At 41.4% G+C, this 13,892-nt stretch overlaps 1 protein-coding gene across 1 annotated transcript in view; it reads right to left on the bottom strand.

The window, feature by feature from the left end:
• The window catches only part of nox4 (NADPH oxidase 4), a 21,840-nt gene extending 8,535 nt beyond the window's left edge, over nt 1-13,305 (bottom strand). The window contains exons 1-10 of the mRNA XM_074641838.1: nt 12,925-13,305; nt 12,435-12,530; nt 7,138-7,248; nt 6,789-6,873; nt 4,658-4,755; nt 3,828-3,855; nt 3,358-3,430; nt 2,769-2,849; nt 2,004-2,163; nt 227-391 (exon numbers count right to left, since the gene is read on the bottom strand). Of these exons, the coding sequence (XP_074497939.1) occupies nt 227-391; nt 2,004-2,163; nt 2,769-2,849; nt 3,358-3,430; nt 3,828-3,855; nt 4,658-4,755; nt 6,789-6,873; nt 7,138-7,248; nt 12,435-12,530; nt 12,925-12,981 (954 nt within the window). The 5' untranslated portion in view covers nt 12,982-13,305. The remainder of the gene's footprint in view (nt 1-226; nt 392-2,003; nt 2,164-2,768; nt 2,850-3,357; nt 3,431-3,827; nt 3,856-4,657; nt 4,756-6,788; nt 6,874-7,137; nt 7,249-12,434; nt 12,531-12,924) is intronic.
• Nucleotides 13,306-13,892: the final 587 nt, after the last annotated feature.

Here is a 13,892-nt window from a genome sequence, read left to right as displayed (position 1 = left end):
GAGAGAGAGAGAGAGAGAGAGAGAGAGAGGGACAGAGAGTGGGGGGGAGAAAGAGAGGATTAGAGAGGAAGCATGTGGAGAGAAACAAAGTTGGAAGCACAGAAGAAAGAATCAGATGAATTTATATTCTCCTCAAAAACATCATTAGACTAAATAAATAGCAAAGTAACAAAATACAACTGAGATGTAAGAGAATGTTTGGAGATTAAATATCATGTCTTCTCACCTGTCCAGGACGAGCTCTGAAGTTCTTCTTCAGCATGCGCAACTCGATGACATCGCAGGGGTGCCTGATGACTGTCACTATGGTAACAGGGTCGCTACTCCGGATGTAACGGTAGAGGCGCTCGGCGCAGTAAAGACAGAGAGGACCGGACACCCAGAGCCATGTCTACATATACACAAAGAGAAACACAGACTTTCAAACATTTAAACAGACCTTATTTCAGGCATCTAACTAAAACCCACTGACTTCGAGACAAGGAACCGGAAGTGCTACAATGCTAACTCAATTCAGGGTTTTAGGACTCATTCCTGCACTACTCTATTACTTTGGTGACTGAGTACATAGTTCTAGTAACACGACCAAAAAAAACAACGGTCATAGCTACAAAAATAAACCCCAAGTTTTAACAAACCATAGTTTTCCTTTAAGGTTGCAACGTGCTTCTCGGTATCTACACAAACAGTGTGTGAGCGTTCGTGTGGCATTTTTCTTCCATACTTCTACAGATTTTGGGTTTAACATTAACGTTATAAAGTCTGTCTTGAAGTTGGACCAACTACTCAGTTTGTCTGACACGCTGCACCGCACAAGATGTTGTTGGTTACCCATAACGCCTTTCTTTACACAGACCTGCAGAGATGTTAACATGTATAAGTGTACATTTCTGCTCACAGCCTTCATGAATCATATCCTCTGAGGTGAAGATGGAGTCTTGCTGTTCTTGTACTGAGCAGCTCAAAGTTCATAATGATGAAGTTCATTATCAAAATGTTTCAGTACATCAGCTTCTGTCAACATGTTTTAGCTAGTTTTTAGGCCACTTTGGTGCCATCTGGAATCGTGCACGTATCCTAGATGGGTACCCCTGTTGCTTCCCTTATAATCACGCCAGATAAATTACAACTGAGCAGAAATGAGCTATTTTTTACTGTGTTACATATTTGAAAACAGATACGAATAGACAGTGTATTAGCAGTCGGTCTTAATTAGTTAAATCAACTGCATTAGTGTTAAATTTGGATTTTAAATAGATGTAATTGCCCGCGATAGTGACTTTGGAGTAATTTTGCCACCAATTTATGCCCATTCCAAGAGTTATTTTTGCCAAGTGAACACATTGTACTTGTCAAAGATTCCTCCTCGACATTACTGATTAAAACATCAGCCTCCCACTAGCTCATAATTACAGTATATGTGATATGAAGAGTGCAGCGTTAGCTCTGATACAGCAAGCGTTGGGAATCTTATGTTGTATCAGTTGCCGTCATTCAATTCTCCCAATTTGTTTTACCAAAACACAAGGTGGCACTGAATCAAAAAGAGAGTATATTCATGAGAACACATGCCAAATCTCTTCATCTTTCTATCTCAGTGTGTGGTGTTTCGGTTTGTTTCTGTTGGCAGTTACCTGTAGGGGACTAATTGCTCACAACTCCAGTAAACCCTGCAGCGCACAATCGGGTTTAAGGGGGATTTTATGGAACCAGCACGTTGCTTAACGACCACGTGCAAACACATAATCACACACGCGAGAAGAAACACACAGGCCTTGATGTAGAAAGAGGATGCCTGCCCCTCCCTTACAGCACTGCACCTCTAATAAACCAGGACTGACTAACCTCCAACACCTCCCAAATACTCAACACACATGTACAACACTTACAACGCAGACACACACTTATTACAGGTTTGTACACTTCCTTCAACACGCACTAAAATACATTTAAATGACAAGATACACATAATAGATGTGCACCGCCCACACACACTCACAGACCTGGGGGTAGTGTGGCTGGAAGTGAGCCTCCTCTCCGCATCTCCTCTCTTCATCCTCACCCTGCTCCAGCTCCGCGCCCTGCTGCTCTGTGCTGCTCTGATTGGCCCCGAGGCAGCCAGGAGGGTGGGCCTCGATGTTGGTCTGATACTTCAGAGCTCCTCTAACGGAAAAGACAAGTATCAAGGTGATGTTAGTTTGGTTATCTTAGTGATATTTAGGATTTCTGAGGTATGGTTATTGAAAAAGACAATAAACTACATATGAATGTTCACATTATCCAATGGGAGCATTTTGATCCATTGGTGCCATCCATGTCATACTAGCTAGTCGGGAAGGAGGCTAAATAACGCTCCAAACTTGCACTAAATTTGGCGAGGAAAAACTGGCATGGCCATTTTCAAAGGGGTCCTTTGACCTTCTGACCTCAAGACATGTGAATGAACATGGTTCTATAGGTACACACGAGTCTCCCCTTTACAAGGAGACAAGTCAAGTCACAGTCAAGTCAGCACACTGACAGCTGTTGTTGCCTGTTGAATGCTAAATGCAGTACCTGTGAGGGTTTCTGGACAATATTAGTCATTTGTATAAAGCAAGCATATTTGCCCACTCAGTGACTTTCATATCTTATCTTGTCTTGTTCTGGACGAAGTGGTTGAGAGGGAGACAATCTGTACCAACAGTGCAGAAAAACTGACCGGATCATGCAGAGATAAATTCACGTACAAGCACACACTGGATTTAGTGCTTAGCCCCCAAACCTACCCGACCATGTGCACCATGAGGATGATGTAGAAAATGATGAACAGGTTGTGTGTGTACCAGAAGATCTCATATTTGGACAACCTGAAAAAATAACATATAGGATTATTTTCAAAGAAACTCTTACTTTTAAAACACAGATGATATTTTAAAAGAGAGATAACCACCCAAAATAGATGTAAATGAGGAATAATGACATTGTAACGTGATATAAGGAAACAAGAGACCGAGAGACACAAAAAGAGCAGAGACAACAAAAGAAGAAAGCGAGGTCAGAGTTTGTTCAGGACCAGACGCACAGACTTCCAGCTCAGAGAGCCTGAGTAAGCAGGACATCAGAGGTCAATATTAAAGGGGTCATTACACACAACGACCCCCCCCATAAACACGCCAAACAATGAACATCATCAAACCCTGTATTCGTCCTCTTTTACTGCAACTTCTTTCATGTTTGTTTTCTTAAAGTATACCCTGTTTCTGTACAAACCAAAATGTGCACAACCTACGGACATCATTGAGGTGACTTTACGCACTTAAAGAGTGACCTTTAGGCTTTAGGAAACTTTTCCAAAATGTGGTTTGGCTGACCTACCGTACGCAGTAGGAGGAGGATGTGAACATCAGGAAGAGGATGAGAGCCAAGAGGACGCCTGTGATTCCTGGGACTGAAGAGAAGAAGCCAATTAGAGAGCGTAGACACAAAGTCAGGATACATGTAACATCCCACACCACATACATGTGAGACACATGTAAGTGAAGATGTCTGCTCACTATGATATTCCCACATAATTCAATTTAAAAAGTAAACAGTTTAACAGTTAGCCAGCAATCCCGTTTTTTTCTACATGACTTATTTTACCCACTAAAGCAGCAAATATACAGAGAAGAGAAAAAGAGGACTAAACACAGCATGACCTCTTCTCGTCTTGGCATAAAGCCACTCTAATCTGCAACACATTTACCACCTTCATTGCTACAAGTAAAGACATACCAGCATACACATGCATACACACACATCTGGTCTTTACACAAAACTGTATAAGAAAGAGTAGTTCTTCTTACTTGTGGTCAAAATGATCAGCTTAGGATCCTGGGAAGGAAACACAAAAAAAAAAATGTGCCGAGGTGAGTTGCAGGATTGATGCTTCCTTCTCGGGCTCTATCTATTTTTCATTCTACCAAACAACTACTTTCGTCACTTTTCTTATGTGAAACTGAGTGAAACACCACGGATGCCCTTGAGGAGAGTGTGTTTGGACGACGTGTTTCAAGCATAACGTAGTTTGTTTCAAGCATACCTCGGCATTTCAGTTCAGGTGTTTTGAAGTGGAGTTGTATGAGGTACTTATCCATAGTCAGTGTATTATCTACAGTAGATGGCAGTCGGCACTCCCCCAGTTTGGAGAAACAGACAGGAGTACCGACACGGGAGCAAAGCAATGTACTGCTGTGGACGGGGCTGGTAGAAAAACGTATTTAAGCTACCTAAAGGAAATGCCTACCTAAATAAAATCAATATAAGTTAAAGTGTGCGCTATATTTAGAATATTTTCACTGCTTTACCTTACTGTCAGACAGCCCTTTCCAATGGGGAACTGAAGCTGTTGTATCCATCTACGCTCTCACCAAAACCACCAGACCTGGAATTTTACCTCGCAGAACACGGAGGGTTGCTGGTCTATCGCTGCCACAATCGGCAACAAGGTAACAGTTCAGTTTTTTTCAACGGAGTCTGGTTGCTTTGGCAAGAGCATAGATAACGGCTTCAGTTCCCCGTCAGAAACGTAGACTGTATAGCTGTCTGAGGGCAAGGTAAACCGGAGAAAATATTCCATGCATCAAGTCAATGAGGATCCTCACAAGTATAAAGTGCAAATGTGTTTGTGTCTCACCTCTCCTCTGTAGCGAGCCAAATTGAGAGCAGGAAAGTCGTCCGAGTAGCTCACACTGAAGTTGACGACATTCACCAGATGGGCAGACACGTGTACGACTACAGAAGAAGAGAAAGGGAAACACAATGCTGATTTAAAACACGCATTTTTATGTCCAGCCACCAGCAGACATACAGGACAGCTCCTCTGCTTCAAACAAACACATACACACACGTAATTATGAAGGTCAAAATGAACTGTTCGAGGACACTCGTACAAACATTTCTTTGTCTATTCAGCAGAAATTCAGCAAAACATTGTCCTGACTCACTGTCGCATGCACACACACACACACACACACACACACACACACACACACACACCTCCCTGACATCATAGGCTAACCACGCAGCCGTTCGACAGCTGATGGAATTAGAGGGCGTAATCATGAGACACAAGGGTCCTTTTTTCTAACTCACATCCTTTCTCACTCCCACTGCTTCCCACCCTCCTCTCTCCCTCCCTCTCTTTCTCTCTTTCTTTCTTCTCTCAGTCTGTATCTCTCCCCCATCCCTGCTGCGGTCTCTCTGTCTTCATTGTCATTTATTGTCTCAGAACTGTGGAACTCCGCTATTAGAACATGAGAGCTTTGCCTGAAGGGAGGAGATGTGTGCATGTGTGTGAATGGCAATGAAGAAATAGGACTTAAGCTTACAGATGACAATAGTGAAGAACAGATGCCGGGTCGTTCTATCGGCTTTGTGAATGAAAAGTCGGTCCACCACTTTGGTCCAGACTGAAATATCTCAACAACTACGGTTTGCCATGAAATTTGGCACAGAGGATGAATCCTAATTACTTTGGGTGGATTGGCACAAAATGTTCATCTCACTGCATCAGCACGTCACAATTTCAAACGTTAGCATGCTGACACACTAAACTAAGGGCGCTTTCACAAGCTTGGCTAATCCGTATCAGAGTGAAATTGATACTTTGGTTTATTTTCTATTTAGTCTCGTTCGGTTTCACAACGCACAAGTTAAAGCGGATCAAATTAAAAAATGAATTTGTTGTGGGGCGTGTACAAAGGAGCGAATTTATCTTCTTCGTCTCAAGAGCAGCCACTTCTATGCAGGGAATCGCGGACTTTGAAATATTGCTGTCTACGTTTTTTTCACTTTGACTCGGCACTGATCTACTGTACACAAAAATCCCTTCTCCTCCAGGTCAGTCCTCTTCCACTCATGTTAACCTGTCGTTTATAAGAGTCCATCTCAACAAATGACCACACAGGCAGCCTGTGTTTTGGTTCACTTGGAAACTGGTTTATAAAGACATGATGGGCATTTACCATGCAATACACTCGATCGAGTAGCATTATGGGAAGTGTAGGATGTAGTGTTTCTGGAGTTTGACCCAGACTAGAAACTAAAGCCATCATATCTTGGCTTCTGCTGCTTCGATTTTGACCACGCCTTTTTAATCTGTCTCTATAAATCAACCCCCGCCCCCCACACTTCCGCAGTTGTATGGAAGTACATACTAAATCGCTGAAGAATCCCTTTCAAATCAATCCTGTTTTCCTCTACATGCTATCTGCTTTAAGTTGTTGAACATTTTAATTCACAGGTCCAATGTGAAATTTAAAGCTTTTAGAGGCTACGGAAATCTGCTTGGTATGTGTGGACAACAACAGGACTTCTATACAATGACTGGATCACTGTGAGGAAAAGCACACAGCATGTGGTTGTGTGTATATAAGTGGCTAGTGCTGACTTAGGTCGTCTTTTTCGTGAGACAAAGAGAGTCTCGTGTTACTGTACAGATATGAAGCCAGGCTTCCCAAAAAAGATATGAATGAGTAAGAGGAAGAAGCCTGTAAACCAGAGACCCAGCAGACACACAGCTGCTAGGGGCTCCCATGATGTCATGAGAGGAGACTCACAAGAACAGCAACACATACACACACACACACACAACTAGACAGCAAAAACACACATGACCAGCTGGAGGGACATCACAGCTGGTACGCCAGGAATGCTGAGCCAGCCCAGGTCCATTTATCCACACTTCACACACACACACACACACACACACACATACAGTGATACATGAAGACATGTGAGCTGTGGTGATTAGTGACAGTTTTTACCAGAGAAGATGCAGATGGAAACTCCACATGCCACATGAAAGGTCTTGCTCTTGTCCAGCAGTCTGCGAGTCTCTCTGCTCGATACCTGCATGAGCGTATGCATTACAACACAGGATTCAATATAACGCACATGACTAATTTTCAACTTATGCTCTTCCCCTCCCTACATTTACAATATATCTTCACCAATAATGCACCAAAATTATAACTGTTTTCTTGCATTTTTACATAAAAATCAACAACTTTATATCATTCAAAGTGACATAAGTAATGTATTTTTCCAACTCAATAATCCCTTTCTTCCCCATCCCTCTATCTTTCCTTCCTCCCACTTCAGTCTCTTTCTTACCGTGTGTGTTCCTCGGACAAAGGTGAGCAAGGAGCGACACATGGGCAACAGCACCAAGCTGCAGTTCAGGTTCAGCACAGACGCAGACGCCCTGCTGATGCACAGCCCTAGCTGGGAAACACACACAAACACACATTGTTAGGCAGGTTGTTGAAATGAGGCCTGATGCAGCGGATATAAAGTGATCTGGCGGATTAAGATACAACTTTTGAGCAGTTCCTATTCAGATTTGGACTATTCAATGTGCACACTGAGGGCCTGAGGCATGACATCCCCGCCACACAGGGTTATTTAAAACCATCTTTATCCTTCCCAGTATGAGGGCTAATAATCGTTCTCCTTTATCCCTCACTAATTTAGTTTTGTTAGGATGAGGACACACAAAGACTTCTTTAGTAATTGTTTAAAAAAGAAATTCAAAATATCCTTTTAAAAATCTCAAATGGCTGAGGTGAATCTATTTTAAATGATAATCAAAACACATTATCCTTCAAAAGTACCTTTTATAATAAAAGATTAGTTTATTGTTATTACTGCTTCCTACACAAGCGACTCTCCAGTTGGGTGCAAAGACAGATGAATGTCTGAGTAATTCTGTGTTTTCCTACTCCAATAAAGCCGGGGCTGACACTGGGGGCAAGTCGTTTGTTTCAAATGTTCACAGGTTTTCAACACAGGGGCAAATAAAAGGCAAAATTAGCAGTTCATTTGTGCAATGTGCCCATGGATGTACACAACACAACTGTCATTGAAATACGTTGATACTGAAGAAAACTTAAAAATGTCATGATTCTCAGGTTTGTAGAGTTTTAGGAATCTTTTTTTCCAATGCTGATTCATATACAATACATTTATACGATATGATAATGTCATTCTTTGAAAGTGTTGATATTTGACTGAGTTATGACTCTGAAAAGAAGTAGCTTAAGTACCTTAATAGCCTCCATGAGCTGTGTGTCACAGCCACAGCTGCTGCAATTGCTGTCCGTGTTGGTGAACGGACCACAGTACTACAGAAACTAACTTCCCGTTGTATTTAGAACACCAGCATACCTGTGCCTTTCACCTCACAGAGTATCTTTGCCTCATATCCCTCCTTCTGAATCCCCCTACAACTCTGCCTCACAGTTTGAAAACCTCTACAATAAACTAACTCTTGTGGATTCTTGCTAACATGGCACCCGCCTACCTGTATGCCCCATTAAGGTTTATGAACTTTCGTCATTCACAACAATCATCTTCACAATATGTCTTCAAAAATCACTTGACGTCCTACCTCTTCCGAGAGTAGGTAGATTGAGGCACAGGGACTGTACCTCATTTGAACATCACTTCAGGAAAAAGTGTCTGTCAAATTAATAAATACATAAAGATACATTTTCTACTACAGCTTAGAACATCGTGTCTGGCTGATACAGCAGCTGACACCAGGATGATAAGAGTGTAATTTACCGAAAGAGACACGCTATGTAATCTGACTTCATGAATCACAAACTACAGCTCAGTAATCAAAGCTGTTTTCATGCCGAAACACTGGATGTACTTGTAACTCAGCACATCTGAACATTTTCTTGGCAGCCTCTTTGAGCACTGCTGGTGCCGTCTGTTCTCATTATCCCTGAGAAACTCAAACAACTAGTGTGAAAGCTGAAGGTGAGTGAGTGTGTTGATCAAAGAGAGAGAGAGAGACAGGTCATGTGTGGAACTGTAGTCCAACATTTTAAGAGATACTCCATCCCAAAAATCATATTATTAAAGTATTAGTATTAAACTCTCCCCCTTCTTTTAACGTTTTTTTTTAAGAAAATGTTTTGGCATTTTTTATGAATATATTGGCTATCAACGGTTTGTTTTTTTGGGCTGATTTTATGGGCATGTTTGTCATTTTATTTTGCTAATTTAAGGGTCTGCCTCTGAAGAACTCCGCTGCTGACAATGACAATCTACCTACAGTCCACGAGGACATGAGGAACCACAATTTGCAGTTCAAGTGACTGAAAGTACAAGGCACACTGCATGGTTTCTGAAATATAAGAACGGAGCACACAAACAGGTCAAAGTGAGAATCTACATATAGCAAGTCAAGGTTACCACTTAAAAGTCTGATACCTTTACCCTTTAAAAACTCCCCACGCACATTCACTCAACACAGCTTCCCACTGAAAGGCAGCTGACGGCAAAACCACAAGCAGGAGATCTGATATCCTGCTTTCTGTACATCCCCAAAAACCAAAACACACACTAACACACACACACACACACACACCCACTGAACCATACAGGTGAATGAGATAAGATGCTTTTTGAAGTTGAATCTAAATTCCCTTCGACAGCATTAAAGCTTTGAAATACATCTCCATCTTGCATGTGCACACACACATAAACTTAAGCCCTCCAGGGAGGCATTCAGTCAGAGCCAGCGGCGTGCCCACACTTGCCCCTCTCTCCCCTGTGCCTCCCACTCACCGTACAGGCAGTGCATGAATAGCTCACTTACACATACTGCTCGCTGCCAAATCTTACTCTTATTTCATACTACACACATTTCTCATGTTGTATTTTCTTCAGTGGCACAATCCAAACGCAGGTCTTGAACATTAGGGAGGAAACAGCTGGTGGAGAGCAACAGGCGGTGTCTGAGCTTAAACAGTCTGAGGTGATTGGACTGTAATGTCAGTGGCATTTGTATGATTTTCTCCAAAGACAACGAGCATTTGCTCTGGCACAAATGTGCATAAAACACACACACACACCAACATGAACTTGTGACAACAATTACACCAACGCTCACATGAGTCAACAGGCATCAAAATCGAATTCCTGATTCAGCTTGCTAATTCCACCATGCTTTAATGCTACACTGGTACCAGAAAATTAGCTGAACAAAGTTGTCACTCATTTGGCGATAGCAATGTGCTTTCCTACATCGCGACAAGAGCGTGTGGATGAATATGCTTCGTAACATTACCAAAGAAGTCGGTTTAGTTTATACGGAAGTTAGCCCATTACAACTACCACAGTTGGTACACATAAAGCCGCTGCTCTGACCATCCTGCTATGTTGATTTGAATTGGAGTGTCTGTTCTACTCAAGCCCCGAGGAAGTGCGCCGGTCGACGATCCGGACTTTCGTAGTGGCTAAACGGCGGTACTGCAACTTCCGTGTCAGTCACGTGATGCCATTGGGCCCAAAAAGAGTTTTCCCCATAGATTTACATTGGGAAAGAGACGTCTGTAACTCAGCGGATAATTTTTTTTGAGGTGAATCAACTTCCCAGTACGAACACTCTAATAGCCCTTATTTAAAAAAATACGTTTTTAAAGTTGTAAAATGCACTAATAGCTGAATACAGAGTTATTTCCCTTCCTCCGTTCATGTGAGTGAGACCCAGACCGTGACGTTGGGACCCCGTGACCGAGTCATGTGACCGAGCGGACTCTACTGCGCATGTTCCAGTTGCCTATGGTCCGCCAAGATACGGGTACTTTTCCAGACGGAAGTCAAGCCATTTAGGCTTCATGCGCCAATGAGCAACTCTCATAGGAATGACAGGGGCCCCGTCTCCAACACTGTATCCAGTTCTCTTAATACATCCATGGTTCTACTCCTATTCTATTTCTATGGCCCAGGCTCATGTCACTATTGCACCGGCCCTAGACTCAGCACAGACCGGCCAACCTGTGAACACACACACACACACACAAACAGATGTGGGTGATTGCCATCACAGAGTTTAAAGTCACAACTCCGACTCATTAGACCTGCATGTGACAGTCGACCATCCATCACAGAAGCTGCTGCTGTGATATAAATAGAAGTCTCTGAAGCCAGGAGCAGCATGGTTCTTCAAAGACAAGAGATTTAGTCCCTTTACTGATGAAAACGTACAGTCTGATAGAAGTGTCACAAGGACAATTTTGGGGCCAATTTAGTGAATATTTGAAATGTATTCTCTACGAGTGGTTAGTCACTGTTGAGGATGCAATTATTACTCTTGAAATGTAGCTTTTAAAGAAGCTCTTTGTTGATTTCCCTCCGTCTGAACTGCTATTTCATGTAACTAGATTCATCTCTTTGTACACAATCACACACTGTGTACACACAAACACAGTCCTGAGGAGAAATCTAATCAAGCAGAATAAGTGAAAACACCTGTGTGAGCGGACCACAGCCAGGTGTGTTGGGCCCATCTGACAATAGGGCTGTGTCTAAAACCACTCACTTGTTCACTCGCTCACTACTGCCCGTATAAGAAATATTCAATAGTTTACTCAATAGCTAGCCGTAAATTGAGATTTCGGACACTTATGAATCATTTTGTGTCAAAACTAACAGGTGTAGTTTGACTTAGCTGTAATTTTTTGCATCTATAAAAAGCAGCACATTGCATTGTGGGATTGTTGGCAGAAAGTAGCGTACATGCAGACACATGCAGACACACAGGTTAAATATAGTAACTACACAGGAAAAAGGGAGTGATTTCAGACACAGCGAGCGTAGGTCTTTTTCACAGCAAACATTTTGATTTGTCATTAGTAAGAAAAGCACATGTGTTACTAATAACATTAACGATGGCTTGCCGTGACAGTGTGACCCTGAATTCAGCCATCCTTTATTGTATTATTTATAATAGCTGTGTTTTTCTGACTGTGACTTGTTAAAATATCTGCCATAAAAATGACATCAGCATATATTGTACATATAATAAGGTTATGTTGTGGTAGTTATTAAGTCTTACTGATGCTGTGCTTAGGAATCTGAAGCACTTTTTCTTAAACAATGTATTGGCTGATCAAATTATGTACTATTAAAGCTTCCTCCCAGGCCACAATGTGACTTTTGGAGAATTATGGGGAAATAAATGAACATGATATGAACCTAATATTTTAAACATCAAACCAAATCTTCTTATAGCAACTTTTGTTCTGTACATTTTGTTGTTTAATGGTCCATGTAGTATTGTTTGAGCCTATTTACACATATTCAATAAAGGAAGAGTTTAACTTACAGATAAAAGTTTTGTCTTTCTTCGATGATTGTAATTGAAAGTATACTTATTTATTGATGTAAAAAAAAAAGTGATAGCATCATAAAAACTTTAATAACTAAATATTTAGAACATTTATCCATCTATTTGGAAGTGGCGACATGTTACGAACCCGTATAGTTTCAATTTGGGTGGTAGCAGGGCAAACTTTTTGTTTATATCTGAATTACAGATTATAACTTTAGAAGTATTGAGTATTAAGTATTGATAATAAATGCAGTGTGCAGTATGTAAATGTGTAAGGTCTTACCCCGAGCATCTTGTAGAGGTAGTGATACTGCTGTCCAGTGGAGTACAGCAGGAAGGTCTTCAGGAAGAGCCAGGTGTTTGCTCCCAGCCACAGCATCTACACACACACACACACACACACACAGCACAGGATGTACAGTATAAACTACAGCCTTATATTCATCATTGGGACATAAGCAACACATACAGTAGAAATAAAAAAAAAAAATCCAAACAGACTCTCTAATGTTTTTTGTTGGGCTGTCCCTGAATAAGCATCTCATGTTTCAGAAAAATATAAATCCATGGTATATAATGGTTGTAGCTGTATGGAGACAGCACCTAAAGTACATTAAACTCACTATAGAGCACTGACAAACACTCAATTCATGTAGTGCCTCCTCAGGATGGAAGTTTGTACAAAACACAATTTGCAAGTTGTAGTTGCAGGTAAAACAAACAGAGTGGAGTCGACCAGATGTAAAAATCTCTTGACAAAAGTGTCTCCCCACCAGGACCAGATGCTTTCCTCCCTCGTTGGCGACCCAGTTCCGCACAGACACAACCATGATGCCTTCACTGGCTCAGCAGCTGCACCAAAACTTTATCCACGACAGTAAAGCCTCGTCCTCCCTGCAGCTCTGCGTCTTAACCGTTTGTGTGTCTCTCAGTGTGTCTCAGCGTCCAAAGACCGGCCGGTGTCTGACTCTTACTGCTCAGTCCCTCCTGCACTCCTGCTGGCTGCTCTGAGCAGCAGCTCCACTTTTCATCCTCCCACAAGTCTGAAACACTCCTCATCTGGTTTCAGGTCGCTTTTACAGCAGGTCTGAACCTGAAGTGAGCAGTTAACACATCTGGAATAGAAATTACTTTGGGGTGAATAAAGGTAACCAACAAACAGACTAGACAGGAGAACAATAAACACTGCTGCACACTGCTCCTCTCTGTCACTAGAGGGTGCCATAGTCTCACAATATAACCCTTATCTACAGGATGACTTACATAAAACAAGTTTAAATGGCACTTGCACCTAAAAAGGGCTTATAAATAGATACTAACCCACATTTTAATTATTAATAATAATGCTTTATGGATCAGTTAAAAATATATATATTTGTATTTATTTATTTGCACATATATAAAACTGCACAAAATCCAGTCAATGAAAAAAAAACAAGAATTGTGTCAGGAGAGGTGAAGAAGCCACAGGCTTTGGCAGGTGTTTGCCCTTTAAATTTGATAATAAAGCAGATATAAATGTTGGTTATCTCTTAATATATGCATTCACTTTTCAATAAGGCATCAAATCTTCTGTTATAAATTAATAAGTCATTAATAAAGAGTTTGAATCATCATATCTTTTTTTTTTTTTTTCATTTTTATTTTTACATATATAAAACTGCACAAAATCCAGTCAGTGAAAAAAAAAAAGAAATGTGACAGGAGAGGTCAAGAAGCCACAGGATTATACAAAGGACCT

This window comes from Sebastes fasciatus, chromosome 7, assembly GCF_043250625.1.
Source record: "Sebastes fasciatus isolate fSebFas1 chromosome 7, fSebFas1.pri, whole genome shotgun sequence".
NCBI lineage: Eukaryota > Metazoa > Chordata > Actinopteri > Perciformes > Sebastidae > Sebastes > Sebastes fasciatus.
This window is presented reverse-complemented; position numbering and strand designations above follow the sequence as displayed.